General features: G+C 44.3%; 1 protein-coding gene across 1 annotated transcript; it reads left to right on the top strand.

Moving 5' to 3' along the window:
• Window positions 1-893: 893 nt before the first annotated feature.
• On the top strand, window positions 894-22,057 carry TXNL1 (thioredoxin like 1). Its single transcript, XM_073655094.1, has 8 exons — window positions 894-1,151; window positions 2,784-2,880; window positions 12,713-12,886; window positions 14,125-14,247; window positions 16,064-16,133; window positions 17,875-18,047; window positions 19,849-19,953; window positions 21,805-22,057. The coding sequence occupies exons 1-8, from the start codon at window positions 1,054-1,056 to the stop codon at window positions 21,832-21,834; spliced, it is 870 nt and encodes a 289-aa protein (XP_073511195.1). The 5' UTR covers window positions 894-1,053; the 3' UTR covers window positions 21,835-22,057.
• Window positions 22,058-22,817: the final 760 nt, after the last annotated feature.

The following is a 22,817-nucleotide window of genomic DNA, read 5'->3' as shown; positions in this document are numbered from 1 at the left end:
CTGATGTGGTCATAAAGCAGCTCCGAAAAAGACAGATGAAAGAACGAGCTCACTGATGGATTCTCAGATAACTCATTCTGCAGCCAGCAAATGTGCATGGAAACAAAGAGCTTGTAAAAGCCAAATGGTGAACTTTTTTTTAATTTTTTTAATGAATCTGAATTATTATGTTTTAAATCCATTTTTAGGAAAAAGATTAAAAAAAACTAGGTAAAAAAAAAAAGTTTTGTAAAAAAAAAAAATAAAATAAAAGAACAAATAATAATAAATAAATTATTATTAATAATAATAATAATATAAAAAATGATGCCGTATTTGTAATTTGCTGTTTGTACAATTTCATACTTTAATAAATATATATTTGACATTGACAAAGCAATAAAGCTAAAAAAAAGCCCCCCAAAAAAGTGAATACCAAATACGGTGTATAAAAAAATTAAATCCATAAAAAAATGAATAAACCTCCGCAGAAAGAAAATTTTTTTTAAATTATAGATTGAGAAACAAAACCAAAAAAATATTTTTTCATTTACTATTTTTTTTAATACAGTGCAAAAGTTAAAAAAAAAAATAACCGAAAGGAAACAACATAATTTTGGATGAAGTTCTGCAAAAGAGAAACAAAATGATTGACTTTTCAGTGGGAGGTGCATGCACCCGCTGCACGGCAGGGCTAGCCACCACATAACCCCCTCTCTCTATATCACATCTCCATAGAGCGCAGTGGACTCTCACTCCATGATTCAGGGCATCACATTGCACTATTCTGTCCCCACTCCGCCATTTTCCCGAAGCCTAAACACTAAAGACAGCGCAAACGCAAGTCAGGTGACCTCTGCACATCACGTGACGAGAAGCGACGCTGCCTATATGAAGAACAAATTCAAGTTCACCAGAAAAATCAGCCAGCGAGAAAGATGGCGGCGGAGGCTTCATGTCACGTGGTCCGGCGTTCCAACGCTTTGCATTGTGGGAACTGAAGAACAGCCAGGGCCCGGCGTGACGCGGCAGAAACGAGCGAGTTCAGCTGCCGGTGGATAGAGGTGCGGGAACATGGTGGGGGTGAAGGTGATCGGCGGAGACGCGGAATTCCAGCCGGAGCTGAGCGCGGTCGGCTCCAGACTCGGCGTGGTCAAGTTCACCATGAGAGGGTAAGACGGGAAGCTGAGCTACGGGGAGGGAGGGATGCTGAGAGTAGTAGTGCGTGACAGATCGCAGGGCCATAGTGGCTGACCTCACAGGGTGACTGCTCCAGCAGAATAGTGAGTGCAGCTCTGGAGTATAATACAGGATGTAACTCAGGATCAGTAATGTATGTACACAGAGACTGTACCAGCAGAATAGTGAGTGCAGCTCTGGAGTATAATACAGGATGTAACTCAGGGTCAGTACAGGATCAGTAATGTAATGTATGTACACAGTGACTGTACCAGCAGAATAGTGAGTGCAGCTCTGGAGTATAATACAGGATGTAACTCAGAATCAGTAATGTATGTACACAGTGACTGCACCAGCAGAATAGTGAGTGCAGCTCTGGAGTGTAATACAGGATGTAACTCAGAATCAGTAATGTATGTACACAGTGACTGCACCAGCAGAATAGTAAGTGCAGCTCTGGGGTATAATACAGGAGGTAACTCAGGATCTGTACAGGATCAGTAATGTAATGTATGTACACAGTGACTGCACCAGCAGAATAGTGAGTGCAGCTCTGGAGTATAATACAGGATGTAACTCAGGATCAGTACAGGATAAGTAATGTAATGTATGTACACAGTGACTGCACCAGCAGAATAGTGAGTGCAGCTCTGGAGTATAATACAGGATGTAACTCAGGATCAATACAGGATCAGTAATGTAATGTATGTACACAGTGACTGCACCAGCAGAATAGTGAGTGCAGCTCTGGGGTATAATACAGGAGGTAACTCAGGATCAGTACAGGATAAGTAATGTAATGTATGTACACAGTGACTGCACCAGCAGAATAGTGAGTGCAGCTCTGGGGTATAATACAGGAGGTAACTCAGGATCAGTACAGGATAAGTAATGTAATGTATGTACACAGTAACTGCACCAGCAGAATAGTAAGTGCAGCTCTGGGGTATAATACAGGAGGTAACTCAGGATCTGTACAGGATCAGTAATGTAATGTATGTACACAGAGACTGTACCAGCAGAATAGTGAGTGCAGCTCTGGAGTGTAATACAGGATGTAACTCAGAATCAGTAATGTATGTACACAGTGACTGCACCAGCAGAATAGTGAGTGCAGCTCTGGGGTATAATACAGGATGTAACTCAGAATCAGTACAGGATCAGTAATGTAATGTATGTACACAGTGACTGCACCAGCAGAATAGTGAGTGCAGCTCTGGAGTATAATACAGGATGTAACTGAGGATCAGTACAGGATAAGTAATGTAATGTATGTACACAGTGACTGCACCAGCAGAATAGTGAGTGCAGCTCTGGAGTATAATACAGGATGTAACTCAGGTCAGTACAGGATCAGTGATGTATGTACACTGATGGTTTCAGTATCTCCTCATGTGTGGTGTATTCTGGGAGTTGTAGTCCTGTACTGCTATATGACGGCCTCCACATTGCATGCACTACTACCAGGTCTATGAATCACCGCTGACCTCGGCTTAGTAATAAGGTGACGCTTTAGTCTAATCCCTCCTTAGTGGATGGGATTGGTGCGGCGCCTCCTGTCTGCTGTCCGCGCTGTGTTTTCTCTCTTTGTTGTGAGGTCACGTCTGCCGGTTGCTGTTTTGCAGGTGCGCCCCCTGTGTGAGGATAGCGCCGGTATTCACCTCGCTGAGCAATAAGTATCCGCAGGCCGTCTTTCTGGAAGTAGATGTACATCAGTGCCAAGTAAGTCACCTGCGCCCGACCCCTGTGTGCTGCCCCGTCACCCGCTCCTCTGTTCAGGGTCAGCGATGACGGTCACTGGAGAACATAAGGGGTAATGTCCGAGGAGCTATGAATATGACAGGCAGGTCTGTGGGGGCAGTGTCGTCTTGCTCCTTTGTAGATATCAGTCCCATATTCTGCCCCTATGTACACGTGGACTAGTCTGCGCCCGGCCCGGATTGCTTCAGCGCCCTATTTCCTGGTAGATTTCAAGCTCCTGGGCTGTTTCCAGCTCTTCCGTCCCAGCGCTGCCTCCTCCTTGACTGACAGCCTGTATGCTGTGTAACTTCAAGCAAAGGAATCTTCATCAGTCCAGCAGACGGGCAGGGAATAGAGCCGGAGTGACAGTCTTCGGATCTACCATAGCTCTTCAGCTTCATATGCACATTAATTAAAATGCTGACTTTTTTTTTCCTTCCCCCACGACAGCAGCACTGGGAGAGGATGCTCCCCAAGAACAGGAAAGCATACAGCTTTATAAGGCGAACCCTCTCTACGCTTTAGAGGTTTCCTGTCCTTGAGGGAGACCTACAGTTCCCCGGCATCTGCCGTGGGGAAAGAGAAGTCTTACCTGGGGCGGCTGGTCCCAGCAGGAGAAGCCGGGAGCGCAGCCGTATTTGGTGTAGCGGTCGTAGATGTCACTTCCGGTAAGAGGAACACGGCCTGGTACGGAGCTGTGTATACCTGGGAGGCAGGAAATTGGTGGGGCATCTTCGGGGGAGGTGAACGGGGGTGGGGTTGGGTGGGAGCATGGCCTGGCATTGCTCATTGTCTTCCCGGGGAAGGAATATTCCTGATGGCTTAGATCTGGAAGGGGATGCATGGCCTGGCATGGTGTGGTGTCTTCCTGGGGAAGCAATATTCCCTGATGGCAGTGAGCTTGGAGGGTACACATGGCCTGGTATGGCGCGGTGTTCCCCACAGGCCTCCTCTGAAAGTCGGTTACAGGAAGTAGAGAGATCAGTTCTTGGTTCCGGTGGACGTCCTTTCGGCAGGAGGAGTATAACTCTTCATCCTAGCCTGAGGAATATTCCAACTATCCATCTACGGAAGAAGCTGTACCGCCGGCCTTGGTAGTTCCCGCACCAGGTAGGGTGAGTCCAGGGGTTCCTTTATCTTGATGCCTGTCATATGTACTTTAAGACAGGCCTAGGAAGGTGTAGGCCCAAACAGAACATAAGGAATGCTGAGCTTGTAGTGAAAGAACCCTTGCAGAAGTATGCCCTTCCCTTATGGAAAGTGTGAAGACCCTGATGAAGGTTGAAATTAAAAAAATCATTAAAGGGGTTCATGGGGCCCAGCATGTCTTCAAGAAACCCTATTAAACTCTGGCCCAGACGATGAGGTCGATGACGGGGAACTAGGAGGGTTCCACTCAGTCACCGTTGTCCTTGCCTTTGGACGATTGTGTGGGGTCAGCCGTGCTTTCCCACTGAAGGTATGGCTAAACTGGTGAAGGCGGTAAGAGCAACAATGAGGGTAGAAGAGATTAAAAGAACCAAAATCTGTGTAGGACATAATGTTTGGGGAGGCTAGAAGTTTGTAAGCACATTTTCCCGTCCACTAAAACATTGCCTCTCTTATCAAGAAAGAATGGAACAAAGCTTTCATCCCAAGAGAAATTGAAAGGAAATATCCTTTGGCGCCGGAGGCCTCAGAGATCTGGGATAAAGTACCTAAAATAGATGTTCAAGTCTAAAGTATCCCGTAATACTGCGCTCCCGTTTGATGATGCAGGTTTGTTGAAGGAAAGCAGAAAGTGTTCTGAAGAAGGCCCGGGAGTCGGGGGCGACAGCCTGTAAGTCCATCATAGCGGCCACCTGCACAGAAAGATTTCATAGTGTATAGCTTAATCAACTAGAAACTGGCTCGGACTCGCCCCCAGGAGGATAGGAGAATCCTCCGGTAGGCCGCTCTGAAGGACTGCTAATGAGTAGTGCTATTGCGCTTGATTCAGAATTTGCAGAAAAAGGTATAATCCGATCATTCATTAAACAAGCTAGCCAAATGAATATTGTATAGAAGCAAAAATAAATTTGTGTACTAGTGTCAGGTTATTTATTTTTGCAAGTAGCTTAACAGTGGGCCTCAATAATCAGTGTTAGGCCACAGCCCCACTATTAGTATTCGGTCAGTATTTTTTCTCAGGAGTGGGAGACAAAACCAGGAGTGGGTGATAAGTGCAGAATTGGTGACTTGTTTCTACTATACCTTTTCTCGGATTGTTCCTCACCTGGTTTTGGCTCCCACTCCTGAGAAAAAATACTTATAGTGGAGCCGTGGCCTTACTGGTGGACCTTTCCCAAGCCAGTCCGAGGCTGACCTAGAATCCCAGGTTAGGAACAAGTGTCCGATGGACCAATTGCTTATGGCACGCACATGCTCCTTTTCAAACTCAGCCAGTAGGGCTCCTTGGCTTAAAAACTGGACGGGGGGATTTTCATTCTTAGTCCAGGTTCTGTGGTATTTCATGTGAAGGCAAATTCCTCTTTCGTTCAACCCTAGATGAAATCTTGGACAAGGTTTCAGATTCAAAAAAGGGGTTCTCGATAACCAGTATTTCGAAGTTCAAAAAACCCTTTCGACCATAGAAGAAGAACAAGACAAGTCGTGTCCCCGAGACAAAGGGACCAGAAAGGGTCCAGAAACAGAGGAAAGAAATCCCTGGGGGATAGTGTTTTTTTTTATTTTTATCAGGGCTTCCCAAAAGATGCGGGAGACAATGACGCCAGAACCCTGGTAGGTGGAAGACTTAAAGTTGTTTTTTTTTTCCTGCCTCGGAAAATATATCTTTAAGCCAGTGGAACTTGGACACCATTGGTGAAGGGTTAAAGCTAGAGTTTGGTATCCCCCCCCCCCCCCCAGAAAGGTTCATGGTCATGGAAGACCAGCGCTCAAGGATAGGTCAACAGGCCCAAGAACGGCAAGTTTTGTAGCTAATAGAGAAGGTAGTGCTTACCCCGGTCCCAGAGGAAGACAAAGGAAGGGATTTTTACAGTTTTCTCTTTTTAGGAATCAAACTGGACCTATCCTTCAGGACAATTCTAAACCTAAAAAATTTAAATCCGTTCTTGGTAACAAAACATTTTAAAAAATGGAAACAACTGAGTCGGCAGTAAAACTTCTGTTTCTGGGATGCTTTATGGCGACCATAGATCTCCAGGATTCTATTATCATGTTCCGATATTTCAGAAGCACCACAAATGAGTGGCGATCAACATTCAGGGATGTCTAGTCCACTTACAATTCGAGGCTCTCCCCTTTAGCCTTTCAATGGCTCCAAGGGTGTTCACAAAATTGGTGGCAGAAATGTGAGCTCCTATCAGGGAGAGAGACCTTTTATTCATCCCATACCTGGACTATTTTCTAATAGTAGGAAAATCATGGTCAGGTTGCAGAAGGACTGTAAATCAAGTCAAATATTAGTCTCGCTGGGGTGGTTAATAAATGAAAAAAAATCCAAGTCCACCCCAGAATGGAGGCTAACATTTCTGGCAATATTGCTAGATTCTAAAATAAGGAAAGTCAGCATCTGAAATAATCGCCAACCCGGTGACCACTCTGAGGAAAGCAACGTCAGTACTAGGATCCTTAACATCTTGGATTCCTGCGGTGACTTGGACCTAAGTCCACTTTCGTAGACTTCAGTGGGAAATCTTAAGAAAGGGAGAAGGAATCAAAGCGAACTTGAATGGAAGAATCTTAAGAATTACAAAGGATTATACAGGAATCCCTAAAGTGGTGGCTCTACAAAAAAGAACCTCTCCCGGGGGGGTCCCATGGGAAATAAAAACCCCCAAATCATCAGTACAGACCCACACAGAGGGCAAGTTTCTCCAAGGGGGTAGGCTGCCAAATCTGGAAAAGTCATCGTCAAACATGAAAGAACTAGTGCCAGTAAAACTCTCTCTACTAGGAACTTTGCCAGGAGAAAGGGTAGACAACGTAAAAGTGTCGTCGGACAACTGGTCGGTAGTGGCATATGTGAACCAGCAAGGGGGCACAAGATCCAAAAAACTCATGACAGAAGCAAGGGAGATGATAGCCTTAGATGAAGGAAACTCTCGGTCGTTGTCAGTGAGTTACCTAAAAAGGAAAGAAAACTTAGAAGCAGACTACCTCTGGACGAGTGGTCTCTAAACCCAGTAATATGCCAGGAAATGTCCTGCAGATGGGGGAAGACTTTAATGGACCTGTTTTGCAAACTGAATAAACACATTTTGGAATTTTTATTTATTTTTTCTTCCCTAGACCAAAGGGAATTTCCCCTATGGGGTGGATGCAGTCGTTCAAAAATGGCCCAGGGGGTTAGTCTACGCCTACCCTCCCATCTCACTAATTCCAATAGTGCTGAGGAAGATTCGGACAGCTCAGGCAAAAATAGTACTAGTTGCACCTTTCTGACCCAGAAGGCATTGGTTCACGTGGCTACTCGTGATGGCAGTGGAGGACCCATGGGTCCTTCCAGAAGTCCCAAACCTACTTTCTCAAGGGCCTATCCTCCATCCCAACATGAGGGGTCTACATCTGACGGTGTGGCGTTTGAGCAAGAGCTTTTAGAGGCCAAAGAATTCTCAAAAAAATGTAAGCTGTACCTTTAATGACTTTTAGGAAGATCACTACTAATATTTAGGCTAGAATTTTGAAAAAAAAATCCTACATTTTTCAGGGTTAAATCGTTTATAAAAATAACCCGGTTCCCTGGTCAGTCATTCTGGAGTTCCTATAAAAGGGGTAGGAAAAGGGTCTTAAATACCCTTTAAAGTCCAGATCTCGGCCCTGGGGGTTCTTTTTAATCTAACAGCAGTGGGTCGCTCGACTATACTGCATCAGCCATGGATCCCCCCCCCCCCCACCTTGGGACCTCAACCTAGTCCTGAAGGCCTTGACCAGAGCCCCATTCGAACCATTATCAGAATTCCCAATCAGGATATTAACCATTAAGACTTCATTTTTAGAAGCCTTTACATCAACCAGAAGGACTGGAGAGCTGCAGGCCCTATCAACAAAACAACCCTTTACGAGTTTCCTTCCAGATTGTCCTACTTAGACCTGACCCAGCCTCTCTCCCTAAAGTGGCCTCAGTTTTTCATAGGTCCCATGAGATAGTACTACCTTCATTCTGCAATAACCCCAAGAATGAGAAGGAAAGGGAATTGTACACTCAACAGTCCGTACAGAACACGACGGCACGGCATGGTTCAAAGTAGAGCGAGGCGTCAGACAAGGCTGCATCCGGCCACCATTTCTCTTCAGTTTATATGCAGAAGCTATTTTCAGGGAAGCTGGACTTGCCGAAAAAAAGGAATCAAAATTGCTGGACGATCAAAACCCTTTCACGCCGCGGCCCTTTTCCGTTTTTGCGCTTTCATTTTTTGCTCCCCTTCTTCCCAGAAGCATAACTTTATTTTTCCCTCAACGTGTCCCGCAAAAAAAAAAAAAAAAAGCCCTTAGGCTAAGTGCGCACGATGCAGAAATGCTCCAGCGTTTATGCATCTCCCTGGCAGAAAAAAACGCATGCGTTTTGATCATGCGATTTCCCTGTCGGCGGTCACGTGACCCGTCGCATGACTAAATTACGTCATGGAAGGTCCTTTTACACAACCGCGAGACACCGGGAAGACCAGAGGCATCGGAGAAGGAGACCGGGGGTCATTGGAAGATGAGAATAATGTTAATTTTTTTTTTTTTTTTTACAGGTACTGTGGTACTCAGGTCTGGATGAGAGTCTCCTCTTCTCCAGACCCGGGTACCATCCGCACATTGAGTCGCTTAATATTCTCAAGTGGACATGTAGTCATGCGTTTATTAAGCGATTCAATGACGGCGAAAATGCCGCGATTACGCAAAATGATTGGTAGTGCTGCTTATTTTTCCGCAATGATGATCCGCAGCAGAAATTTCCGCAACGTGCACAGCACATGCGGATTATCATTGGGGAACATTGCAGTCCTTCTACCAAGCGTTTTTTTTAAGCTTTTCTGCAACAGAATTGCCGCTGCGGAAACGCTTCAAAAACGCATAGTGGGCACACAGCCTTACACAGCCAATTTGTAATTTTGAACGACACCATAGATTTTACCATATCGTGTACTGGAAAACAGGAAAAAAATTCCAAGTGCGATGAAATTGCAAAAAAAGTGTAATTTTTTTTTTTTTCACTATGTTCATGAAATAAATGCGAAAACTGACGTGTCATTATGATTTTTCAGGTCATTACAAGTTTGTAGATAATAAACGTGTAGGTTCTCTTTTGAGTTTGTTTTCACTAAAGTAAGTTTTTTTTAAAAAAAAAAATCACCATTTTTTTTCGGGATCTGGAGCCAGGTGAGGGCACATTTTTTGTGCACTGAGCTGACTTTTTTATTGATACCGTTTTGGGGCAGGTATGATGGTTTGATCGCCCGTTATTGCAATGTTGCACTGCCCAAAAAAAGTAACGTATTTTTCGGACTATAAGACGCACTTTCTTCCTCCAAAATTTTGGAGGAAAGTGGGGAGTGCGTCTTATAGTCCGAATACTATATGCATGGCTGTGCGTGGTGGTGGGTATGGGGGAGCGGCAGCGGGGGATCAGCGGTGCACAGGAGGCAGCAGCCGCCTGCTGCAGCCTACCCTGTGCCCTCTACTAAAGAAAATGAATATTCCCTGCTCCCCACGCCCATGGGCGTGGAGAGCAATGAATATTAATTTTTCTTAATAGCCAACACACTGGAGCCACAGCACGGCTCCTGCTGCAGCTCTGCGGTCTGTGTGCCCGCTGTTAAAGCTCATGAATGTTCCCTACAACCCATTCCCATGTGTTGTAGTAAATATTCATGGTCTTTAATAACAGGCACACTGACCGCAGAGCAGCAGCAGGAGCCACACTGCCGGTTCATTGTGCCGGCTATTGAACAGACTGAATGGTCACTGCTCCCTACACACACAGTCCCGGCGTGGGGAGCAGTGACTATTCCAGCACAGCATTTCACACTGTGTGAGGGCACATGGCAGGGACGCCATGCGCACCCTGCCATGCGCGGCTCACACAGTGAGAGTGTGTCGGCAGAAGAGCGGGACAGCCCTGGAGGAGAGAGGAGGTGAGTATGAGTGGGTGTTTTTTATTTATTTATTTATTTATTTTTTATAAGCAGTGTGGTGGGGCTCAAGGGGTGCCATATATACCAGGATGGGGGCTCAGAGGGTGCCATACATACCAGGATGGAATGGGGGCCTCTTATACCAGGAAGGAGGGGCCATGCATACCAGGATGGAAGATATTAACAGAATTGGGGGACATTACCCCAATACCAGTGTTAGCAGCAGACCCCCCCCCCCCCCCCCCCAATAACAGGGCATCATTACCACATTTTTTGCTTGCATTTTCTTTTCCTATTTTCCTCCTTTAAAACCTAGGTGCGTCTTATGGTCCGGTGCGTCTTATAGTCCAAAAAATACGGTAATTCCGTTTTTGATTCTTTTTTTTTTTTCGTCTTTACGCAGTTTACCGATCGGATTAATTCTTTTTATTTATTGATCGGGTGATTCTGAACTCGGCGATACCATATATAATATAATATAATATAATATAATATAATATTTTTATATATTTTTTTTTTGTCTTAGTATGAATGGGGCAAAAGGGGGTTCTTGCAGAGCAAAAAAATGCTCTCTAGCTATGAGCGCCGACCGATCAGCTGTCATGTGCTGGGAAAGATGCGGGCTCAGTGCCAGAGCCTGCATAAAAGGGGGAGAAACGATATGCGCCGTACATGTACGGCGCAGGTTATGAAGGGATTAAATGCACAGAAGATACATCATTGATGGCAACAAGCGTGGATGGAATGAAGGACTTACGGAGTGCCAAGCTGGAAAAATTTGAGCAGGGGACTTCTACTCAACACAAAACTGACAAAGATATTGACTACTTCTAGGTACAACCGGGATACAATTGAGATGGATGGCGACAAATTGAAAGTTGTAAAGGACTTTAGCCTATTCAGATCGATGATGGCTCAAGATGCAGCGACGACACCGGAAGTCAATGCGAAATTAGCTATGGGCAAATCAGCCAAGAAGTCACTGGACAAGGTCTTCAAATCGAGGAACATTTCACTGACGATGAAGACACTGCTCGTATATAGTTTGGTCTTTTCTGTAGTAACATATGGATGCTAGACCTGGATGATGAAGAATCAACGCCTTCGAAATGTGTTGGAGAAGGATGATATCAATACCATGGATGGAATGAAGAATAAACAAATCAGTATTGGAGCAAATCAAGCCAGACATGTCATTCGAAGCAAGTATCACCAAGTTACAACTTTGCTCTCTTCATATGATGTATCCAATCACTGGAGAAGGACATCATGGTTGGAAGAATAGATGGAACAAGGCAAAGACTAAGACCAGCAACCCGATGGCTTGATAAAATCAAGATAGTGGCGGAGAAGACCCTGGTGGACTTATCTAGGCTTGCACAAAATCTCTTCCTACAGAGCGTTCATCCATCAAGTCGTCATGGCTCGAGATTGAGCTGAAGGCCGTTAGTAATAATAGCCATAAGGAGGTGTCTTCTACAACAGATAGAATCAATGAGTGGTTTCAGAAAGTCTACTTCCCTTTGTGTTCTTTCAGGGCAAAGGCCAGGTGGTGTCAAAAGGGTTTCTGGCTAGATGGGTCAAAATGGGAATTTTTACTGGCATAAACGTCAAGGGGTCTAGGTCCTCCGGGAAACTTGCAAGCGCACTCCCCCAGGGCTGTGTCCACATCTTGGGCAAAGCAGGCTAATTCCTCTCTTGGGCAGATTGGTTAGGGCAGCTACGTGGTCCTCACCTTCCACCTTTTTTTTTTTTTATTTTTATAGGCTGGACTTGGGCTCTGCTGACTTTTCTTTTGGGAGGAAAGTCCTGCAAGCAGTGGTCCCTCCATAAGGCATTCCTCTAATCTCTCCATGGTGCTGTCGTGGGGAAGGGAAAAATAATTTCTAACCGGTAACTGGATTTTCCAGACCTATGTCAGCACCCTTCATTATTTCCTCCATTCTAACTCCTCCTTCCTTCTGTGGTGGTGTTACACGTTGACTCACAGGGTGTTCCAAAAACTAAAAAAAAAAAACAGGACGCATAGCTGAAGTCTCCTCACTCTGACATGTCAGGCCTGGCTTGTCACTCCCCACAAGGAAAAACGTTACCCCCTTAGATAAGATTGAATTAAAACACTTCTACTTTGCAGGCGCAGTAAAGTGCTACAAAATCAAATGTGTAATGTGTGAAACCAGTCTTAAAGGGGTTATGTGATTTGCAAACTTCCGGCCACATTCCGACTAGACGTGTCCGGCCTTGGTCAATGCAAGCGAATTGAGCGAGGCCACCCTCGTCTTCGCGACACGTGATTCCATACTTGCTGTCGTGTGACCACCTGCTTTGCCAGCGCCGGAGAATCCTGAAAGCAGATCTGACTGCCATTAAAGTCTATGGAAATGTGTATGAAACGGATGGATAACGGAGGCAGACTTTGACCTTAATTGTTCCATCCATTTTTAATAACTGCATCGGTGAAAGTCCATAGATTCCAAAAAAATAAAAAAATTCCTTTTACCTGTTTCAGTTTATGTAATCGGATGAGAAAAAAACTGATTCAGAACGAACGACACGTTGGAGAAAAAAATTACACTAATGTAGAAATGGAAGTGTCTGTGAATGCAGCCCTAGTGATTTGTATGTGATTGTCTGTCTGATTTATTATGAATCCTGATTTTAGTCTTTTCTCTGCCTCCAATATTTTTTTTTAATTTTTTTTTAAATTTTAGGGTACAGCTGCAGCCAATAACATATCGGCAACACCTACCTTTTTATTCTTTCGAAATAAAGTGAAAATCGACCAGTACCAGGGGGCGGACGCCACCGGCCTCGAGGATAAGATCAAACAGCACCTAGAAAATGACCCCGGGAACAACGAGGACACCGATATCCCCAAAGGCTACGTAAGTAATAGGACGATGATGATAAAACTCAGGGGGGCGTCACGTTGTGGTGGTCACCAACCTAAACCTTTCCAACTGTTGCAAAACTACACCGAGTCAAAGGATGGCCATGTTCTTCTTTTTGCTGCGCCGGCCCCCCTTGTTGTTGTTCTTTTTCTCTTTGCTGCGCCGGCCCCCCTTGTTGTTGTTCTTTTTCTCTTTGCCGCGCCGGCCCCCCTTGTTGTTGTTCGTTTTTCTCTTTGCCGCGCCGGCCCCCCTTGTTGTTGTTCGTTTTTCTCTTTGCCACGCCGGCCCCCCTTGTTGTTGTTCGTTTTTCTCTTTGCTGCGCTGGCCCCCCTTGTTGTTGTTCGTTTTTCTCTTTGCTGCGCCGGCCCCCCTTGTTGTTGTTGTTGTTGTTCTTTTACCCTTTGCCGCGCCGGCCCCCTTCTCTTGAGGATTTTTATAGAAGTGGTGGTCAAGCGTGCAAGTTGCCACCATTCCAAGCAGGCAGCAGAGCCTTATAGACTCTGGAATGACACCACAAACGCTTCATTACTGCACTATTAAGGCGATGTTCACACATGACGTTTTTTCAGTGTGTGGTTTTTTTTTTTGTTTTTTTTTGTATGCAAATTTTCTACTGCGTTTTACAGTATCAGCAAAGTCTGATATTCCAGAAATCTCATGCACACACCTTGGTTTTTATTTCGACAGTATTTTGTGCTTTGCATGATTTTTATGTAGAGTAGAGCATGTCACTTCTTTCAGCGTTTTTTTTTTTGTGTTTTTCACCCATTAGAAGTAATGAGTGGTGAAAAAATCAGGTTTTTGCAGCATTTTTTTATGCCAAAACCTGATGAATTAAAATTGAGATTTGATTTATTTATTTTTTTTACTAAACTTTTATATACCGTGTACATGCATAAACAGACTAAAGGACAGTGGAAAAAACGCAGCAAAAAAACAAGCCAAATACTGAAGAAACCTTCCTGGCAGGAGATCGGGTTTTGCTGCAGAAAAAAGTGCTGGAGAAAACGCTTAGTATGAACATCGCTTTACACACCACCTTCCTGTGTAAATCCAATTTTAGTGATCAGTAGGATCTACGTGGTGGGGGGTCCCCAGTAATTAACTGTTTTAGCTGCAATGCCTGGATTTTTGCTGTTACACATCTGCTGCTTGTGCCGCTTTGTGTTGGTTTAGATCTTTTATGTCCTCGTGTTTCTCTGATGACCTCGGCTCCTCGCTTTCCCTTGTAGATGGATTTAATGCCCTTTATTAATAAAGCCGGGTGTGAATGTCTTAATGAAAGCGACGAGCACGGGTTTGAAAACTGTTTACGGAAGGATCCGACGTTTCTAGAATCGGACTGCGATGAGCAGGTGAGTGGCGGCACTTTACACGGTGCAGACATTTTATATGTGGCGGAAGGAAGCCTATATTTGTGCACCCTTCTTTGTAATTCCTATTGGACAAGGGTGATTGTCAAAAGTTAGCACCTGCTATCAGTCATGGAGCTCGCGGCCTAAGAGGGATAATGGCGATCAATACCGGCCAATCATTTAGGGAAATAGAGCAGTTAAAGGGAATTATCAAATCACCACGTAGGGAGGTGTGCGGCGCTAACGACATGGCATCTGCACATACCTGTCCACATCCACAGGTGACCTTAACAGCTGCGGGTGGAATTGCGATCCATCCGCGGCTGTTAACATGTTAAATGCCGCTATCAATTTAAGCGCGTTGCGAACCCCGCCTATCTGCGCCCCTGTCACGTGATTGCGGGGCGCTGATGACTTGGCATGACAATCCAGGGTCTGGAAAAGAACCCCCCCCCCCCCCCCCCAAGAGATCTATCAAAATGTAAAAAGAATTAATCCGATCAGTAAACGGCGTAACGAGAGAGAAAATCAAAACGCCAGAATTTTTTTTAAATTTTTTTTGGTCGCTGCAACATTGCAATAACGAGCGATCAAAACATTGAGTCTACCCCAAAATGGTATCAATAAAAACAGCTGCTCGGTGCGCAAAAAAATAAGCCCTCACCCGGCCCCAGATCCCGAAAAATGGAGACTCTACAGGTCTCGGAAAATGGCGCTTTTTTTTTTTTTTTTTTTTTTTTTTTTTACAAACTTTTTAAAAAAAATGTCACTGCTTAAATAAAAAAGAACCTGTACATGTTTGGTATCAGCAAACTCGTAATGACCTGAAGAATCATAATGGCGGGTCAGTTTTACCATATAGTGAACAGTGAACGTGGTTTAAAAAAAAAAATAATAATTGCACTTTTTTTTTTGCAATTCCACCACTCTTGGAATTTGTTTTCCAGTACACTTTATGGTAAAAATCAATGATGTCATTCAAAAGTAAAGTACAACTCTCCCTCACACGGCCGTATTGATGGAAAAATTAAAAAAAAAAAGTTATAGCTCTGGGAAAGAGAGCAAAACAGAAAATCCCAAGGTGGTGAAGGGGTTAATTCATTTTAGTTTTATAGATCGGGAATGGCGGCACAAAGTATTAGTTTTTTTTCAATATTTTTTTTTAAAAAAAGGCAGTGATTCAAACGTCATGTCTCAGGAAGGAGTTACTGACAAGGTGTGTTTTTTTTTTTCTTCTCGTTTTTGTCTCTCACATGGTGGTATTGGGTCACTGGGAAACCTTGTTTTTCGAAAGGGGATAGTCTCCTTAGATCGCTACGGCCAAGAGTGACCACGGCACGATCAAAGACTTTAATGGTTGAATCGGAGGGTCATCCAATCAGGGGCTTTAGGATGGCACAGGACATCCATGAAGTCTTACCCAAAGCGCCATAATGACAAAGCACTGTATTCTTCATAGATTGTGTCCAGAGCTAAATGCTGTGTTTTTATTCCTGTAGGGTCGACCCTTGCTGCCCTGGTCCGGCATCCGGTCCGCTCCTCTGTGGCAGCCGGTCTTCACTTCTGCGTCCCGATAGCTGGAGCTTACTAGGCTCTGTGACGCCATATTGTGGGTCGCGCTTCAGGGTATAATGAGCCCCAGAGGCACCCAGGATGCCAGAAGCAGCGGCTGCCACGGAGGAGCGGACTGGACGCCGGACCAGGGCAGCGCGAATCAAATTGCTCTTCTGTCAGTCACAGGATTATTTTATGGTCTCGCCTGTTTTTTTTTTTTTTGCAAACTTATCTATTTTTCCCCTCTATTTTTGCCCCCCAGCTCCTGATTACTGTAGCTTTCAACCAGCCGGTGAAGTTGTACTCCATGAAGCTCCAAGGTCCAGATAACGGTGAGTGTATTACACCGGCACCTTACGTGAAGCCCTTGTGTCACAAAGTGTAGAGATCACTTCTGACTTGTATCACTGGTTGGGACGCGGCACTGGTTTCCTCCGTTTTGGCCTCAGTCGTTCATTTTTCGAGTACCAGTTCCATTCATGTGCAAAAATAATCAGTGTATTAGTTCTGCAATCGGAGGCATAAACTATTTGTCTGCTAAGATTTTTTGGCATTGATCTGCAATGAGGGAGGAAATGGCTGTCTTTGTCTTTTTCTGTTTGACCTAAAGTAGGAGAGTAGCCAACGTCTCCTATGTGATATGGGAAGGGGCTGCTCTCTCTGCCAGTGTGGCATCAGTGGAGCGAAGAAATCGCCGTTGTCTCTGCCAGTGTGGCATCAGCAGGGGGAGGAAGGAAGCAGCCGTCGTCTATGCCGGTGTGGTGTCAGCGGAGGGAGGAGATGACCATTGTCTCCCCGGTGTACCGTCATCTGGGGGAGGAAGCGGCCGTCCTGTCCGCCGGTGTGGCGCCAGTGGGGGAGGAAGCGGCCGTCCTGTCCGCCGGTGTGGCGCCAGTGGGGGAGGAAGCGGCCGTCCTGTCCGCCGGTGTGGCGCCAGTGGGGGAGGAAGCGGCCGTCCTGTCCGCCGGTGTGGCGTCAGTGGGGGAGGAAGCGGCCGGTGTGGCGCCAGTGGGGGAGGAAGCGGTCGTCCTGTCCGCCGGTGTGGCGCCAGTGGGGGAGGAAGCGGCCGTCCTCTGTGTCCTGCATCATCTGTGGAGAACGTGCTGAGGACCCTACTGTTCCCAAGAATGGAGGCCCAAAGTTTCGTATGTGAATGGATTAATGTTAAGCATGTGTGACCACTGCTGCTATGGAGAGTGAATTGGGCCGAAGTCGCACTCTCCACTGGTGTGGCGTCAGCGGAGGAGGAAGCGGCCACCCTCTACTCTGGTGTGGCGTTAGCGGGGGATGAACTGGCCGCCCCCTCTGCTGTTGTGCCATCAGCGGGGGAGGGAGCGTCTGTAGTCTCTGCCGGTGTGGCGTCAGTGGAGGGAGGAAGCGGCCGTCCTGTCTGCCGGTGTGGCGTCAGTGGAGGGAGGAAGCGGCCGTCCTGTCTGCCGGTGTGGCGTCAGTGGAGGGAGGAAGCGGCCGTCCTGTCTGCCGATGTAGCTTTTATGGAGAACCTGCTGAGGACCTTACTGATCCCAAGAATGGGAGCCCAAAGTTACATGTCTGATTTGGATCAATATTGAGCATGTGTGACCACCGCTGCTATAGAGAGTGACTTGGGCCGTGGTCGCTCATGCTCAGTACAGCTTCAGTCACTCGGGATTCCACTTTATGTAATTTTTTATTTTGATCTGAATTTTCTTTTTTGGATCTGTAATTTGTTCTGTTACAGAACTTGAACCCTGCGATGAACTGTACACTGCACTCCAATACTTTAGTAATGGCCCCCTCCTATGAAGTGGGAGTACAAACATGATGGAAACTGGGGGGCTTCAGTAAACCCCTGGCTGCTGTAACCCCATCGCCCCCCTGTGATCAGAAGGTATGATCACGGCTAGCTCCGGTTGCAGCAGTTAACCCCTTAGATGCTGCTGTTTATCGTGACTGCGGCATCCCGGCGGTCTGACTGCTGCGATCGGTTATCCTCTGGAGAGTTGTGGCAGGAACTTCTGCCGTCCTGAAATGTATCTGATTGAGGATTGAAAACGAATATGGAGCTAAAAATAACAGTGTTCCTCTCCGCAGGTCAAGGTCCAAAGTTTGTAAAAATCTTCATAAACCTCCCGCGCTCCATGGATTTTGATGAAGCCGTGAGGAGCGAACCGACCCAAGCGCTGGAGATGACGGCGGACGACATTAAGGAGGACGGCATCGTGCAGCTCCGCTACGTGAAGTTCCAGAACGTAAACAGTGTAACGGTAAGTCAGCCGTGGTCAGTAACACTTCAGCAATTTTTTTTTTTATTTTATTTTTTTTTTAGAATATCTTTCATCTTACTCCATTGCTCTTTAGCTGATGCTGTACTACAATTCCCAGCATGCCTTGCATAGAAGGTTTTAGTTTTTACACTCTATTGTTGAATAGGGCTTGGAAAAACAAGACCTTTTGCAATTTACTGCTTATTAAAGTGTTAAGCCGTTCTTGAGATATTAACACTTTTGTTTACAGCTCATTCGTTGCCTTGGAGACCGACCACCGGTAAAGAGTTTGTAAACACTCCGCATGTCTCGCTGCTTAGCAACGGCGGTCTGTCTCCAAGGCAACGAGCTGTGAATAAAAGTGCGTTTTTCATATATCTGAACGGCTGAAAATTTTAATAAGGAGTAAAATGAAAAATTGTTTGTATGTATAAGTACTAACCAACAATGTCCATTTCTGAGGATGGAAATTATCCCTTTTATCTTGGTGGGATCGGTTCACCAAAGGTGAAAAAGTGCACAACTTTAATTTTTGGGTTCGGTGGGGGGTGTACGAGGTCAGACCTCCAGCAATCATTACGTGATGACATATTATCACGTTTTATACCCTATAACGTGGGGTTCAGGAAGCTGAATACATATATCTGTTTGTCGGGGACATAGAGAGAACATTGCTGTCTCGCCATAACTTTCACATCTCCGAGGTCTTTATCATTTGGATCTACCAAGTTTAAAAAAAACCCCTAAAAATAAGAGTTTCCTCCACGTCATAGGCGACTAAAGTATGAGGTCTGCAACAAACAGCTCCCCATATCTCAGCTTCTTGCCGTATAGTAGAATGTTGTAGTCGTCTGAAGCCGCATTTTAATTTTTTAGTTTTTTTATAATTTTCAGTTTTTATTTTGAGATCAAAGGATCTTCCAAGACTTTTGATAACTTGGTAGTGTGAAAAGATTGCTATGAAATACTTCAGAGGGTTCCCCGTCCTTTCAGTCACTTGACCCTTAAGGCCACTGATGGACAGGACAATCCCGGAGGAGACCACAGGGGCCGTGGGAGATCAGAGTGATAAGGAACGCTTATTTCTTTATACCTGTTCCTTTTGGTTTGGCAACTTTTTTTTTTTCAAAAGTTCTAGAAAAAGTTTTCCAAAAACTTTTTTTCGATATGTCAAAAGTTTTGACTTACTGTGTCGAGACCTTCATCAACCGAGCAGCAGAAGAACTCTGATTCTGTCCTGGTGACTGACGGCTGAGGTCTCATAATGATCATCATTGGGGGGGGGGGGGGAGGGGGCGGAACTGTGCATGGACATCCACAAGGTAAATTGACGTAGTTATTTAATTTCATTTATAAGATTTAATTTTTATTTATTATTTTAGTAAAATCCTCTACAATATAAACTCAGCTCAGAAACTTTGCGGGCAGTAAGGGCCGTTCTGTGAAGGTCCTTTTTTTTTCCTAATTGGCGGGGCCGCGTCGGCCTCATTAGCGTGCTTCATTGCTCCAGCTCTCATAGATAAATTATTTTTAAGTTTCATTTCCGCTCCGTATCATCCACCAGCCTTTAAATAACCCATTCTGCGGCGCGGCACACAGGTGGCTGCTCCAGAATGACTTTGCTAGGACAGCTCCAATTTGCAAAATCTGTGAAATCTGCTCGGCTAATTGATATGTGAACTAATTAAATTATGTCTTTTATTGCTCGGCCACCTGATCCCACAAAAGTGCGTTCACACCAGATTTATCACGTCTATCCCCCAGTGTCTTCCTAACCGGCCGCTAATCATTCTTCTTTCAGCTATTTGTCCAGTCCAATCAGGGTGACGAGGAGGCGACAAGAATCACATACTTCACTTTTATTGGGACCCCCGTACAGGCGACGAATATGAACGACTTCAAGAGGGTGAGTCAGGGGGGGGGTTGGATATGGGAACCATTCACATTACACTCGATATTTTGCAAAAAAGGAAGAATATTCAGATGTGGAAAATTCTGCTCCAGCTTACCAAAACGGCACTTGGGTAAAACGAAATCTCGGCTCAAGTGCTACTTTTTTAACTCCTTAAAATGTAAATTTTACGAAAAATTCGTACGGTTTCTAGAAACAAAGCATGAACTACTCCTCCTTCTCCCAGTACAAAAGTTAAGAGAGAAGTTTATTTATTTTTTTTTATTTGCCATTGCCACATCCGCAAAAGTCCAATGTGAAAAATATAGAAATATTTAACTCCAAATATACATACATCCCAGAATTGTTTTTTTTTTTTTCGCCTGTTGCTTCCCACTCTTCTCCCCCAAATTTTGCAATAAAAAGCGACTAAAAGATCGTAAGAAAAAAAGTCTGTTCGGTATTCCTGCACATGTGATAGATAGATATAGATATATATATATATATATTTAGGAAAATGTTAGTTATTTAATCCATAAAGTAAATAGAAAATCTTTGAGTCGCCAGATCCAGAATTGACATTTTTATGGGTCACAACAACATCGCGAAAAATGCAAAATAAAGTGATCAAAACATCTTCTATGTAATCCAAAATGGTAGCAATAAAAACCACCGCCTGGCACACAAAAAAAATCCTGACATAACTTTTCTTATTAGTCGACAGAGCTAACAGTCCAAATGATACCCGGCACTTGCATCTTCTTAAAGGAATGGTTGAACAGGCTCACAGGCTATATGTTTCAGACCTGCATGGTCCTTTGACAAAGTACCATGTAGAGACATCTGAAACATGTTGCCTAAGAGCGCAGTAAATATTTATTTTCTGCCTCTTTTTTTTAATTTCTGTACTGTTGAGTTCAACCATTTTATTGATCCAGTGGTTAAAAAGGGACAAAAAAGATCTATTTTTTTTTTTTCAGAAGATATGGGTGCCGGCTATCGTTTGGACTGTTGCTATTACTGGAGTAATTTTTCTTTGGAAAAAAATTATTGCTCTTGGAAGAAGAGGAGAAAAAAAACGAACATCCCAAAAAAAAAGTCACCATGTCATGAAGGGGTTTACATTTATTTGGAATAATTTCTTTGCACAACAAAAATGTAGTTATTAAATGCTAACACTTTTTTTTTTTATTATTTATTTATTTAAAAAAAACAGCCCCCCCCCAAAAAAAAAAAACAAGCAAAAGTGCTGTAAAAAATACTCTAGCTTTTCATAGATGATGGTGTGTCCTTTTGGGATTGGTCATCAATGTGTGGGCGCACCTCTTGGCACTCCCATGGATGCGATTTCTGTAAAAGTGATGTAACAAAAACACAACTTTTTATTTTTTAAGAATAAAAAAAAAAATAAAAAATAAAAAATTAACATGTTTTAAGCAGCAAAAGCTAAAAATCCCAAATGGTCATCTGAACATTTATAAAATGCGGTAATAGAGGGTTAAAGAAACGCTAAACTTAGAAATCGAATAAATAAATGTAATAGACGACCTCCCCCTTAGACCCTTTTTGTCTGGTTTTTCTGCATTTGTTTTGTGGCAGAAATCCTAAACACAAGGGTTAATCTCCTCCTGATTTGGCTCCCAGCATATGTTTATTGCAGAGGGGGGAGGCTCCTGCTGCAGCTGGTTGTCTCACAGCCAGTCACAGGACAGTGAGGAAGAGGAGGAGGAGGCACGGACTCCTGGGATTTTCTTTACAACCAAAACTTATGTTTTTATTTTTTCATGTGCTTTGTTTTGTTAATGTTCCCTTTTTTTTTTTTTTTTTTTTTAATGTTTTTCCAACTTCTTTTGACTCTCCTTCCAGGTTGTAGGCAAGAAAGGAGAGAGCCACTGAGCGGATGTACGTCGGGAGGAAAGTCGCTGTTACACACTTTGGGTCGTCACCACAAGAAGCATTTTCCGAAAAAAGTTTTAATGTCCCATTCAGAATATAATTCTCAAATAAACTTTTTTTTTTTTTTTGTTGTTGCTCTTTTTTGTTAAGTTTCATAACTGTGGTTTTATTGGAATCTGCCTCCGCCCATTTGTAAATAAATAGAACTACTTTTGCCAAATCACTTTTGTGTCTCAGGACTTTAATGAGCATCTTGTTATATATATTGGTTCCAGACAGAATTGATTTAAAAAAAAAAAAAAAAAAAAAATTTTTTGGGTCCCCGTTATTGTTCTCAGGTGTCACAATTGACAGCAGGTGCATCATGAAATCACTTCTTTGAAGCTGCTTCTTGTGGAATATACCCCCCCCCCCCTCCTCCTTGCGCGCGTCTCAGCCCCCATCCTCCGCGCGCACAATGAAAGCCCTCCGCAGCAGCTAGTCAGCCGGAGTATATGACTGTAGGAAATGCTGCCCCCTTGTGGTTATAGACTTCTGAACACCCGTTAGTAAAAAGTGTAGAAAGAAACCCCCCAACCCCAAAAATGTTATCCCCCCCCCCCCCCCCAAGATATCACTGTCTCTCATACAAAGTGCTATCGTTAGAATAATATAAGTAACGCTAACTACAGATAGTATCGCCTCTCTTTTCCTTGAATAATGTAATGCAGGTACAGAAAGTACTGCCTCCCTGTAATAATGTAGGAACAGATATTACTGCCTCCCAGTTTTTTTCCTTATATTACATGTAGTACTGCCTTCCAGTCTGTCCCTATAATGATGTTGGTATAGATGGTACTGCCTCCCAGTCTGTCCCTATAATGATGTTGGTATAGATGGTTCTGCCTCCCAGTCTTTATATTTATCTGGTTTCAGGTAGTGTTGCCTCCCAGTATCTTCCTATAATACAGATAGTAGTACGGTTTCCCAGGCTTTCATTCTAA

Source organism: Phyllobates terribilis, unplaced genomic scaffold (genome assembly GCF_046119375.1).
Source record: "Phyllobates terribilis strain yellow unplaced genomic scaffold, ASM4611937v1 Scaffold_1__5_contigs__length_1240528914, whole genome shotgun sequence".
NCBI lineage: Eukaryota > Metazoa > Chordata > Amphibia > Anura > Dendrobatidae > Phyllobates > Phyllobates terribilis.
The sequence above is the reverse complement of the archived record's forward strand: the minus strand, read 5'-3'. Positions and strand labels throughout refer to the sequence as shown.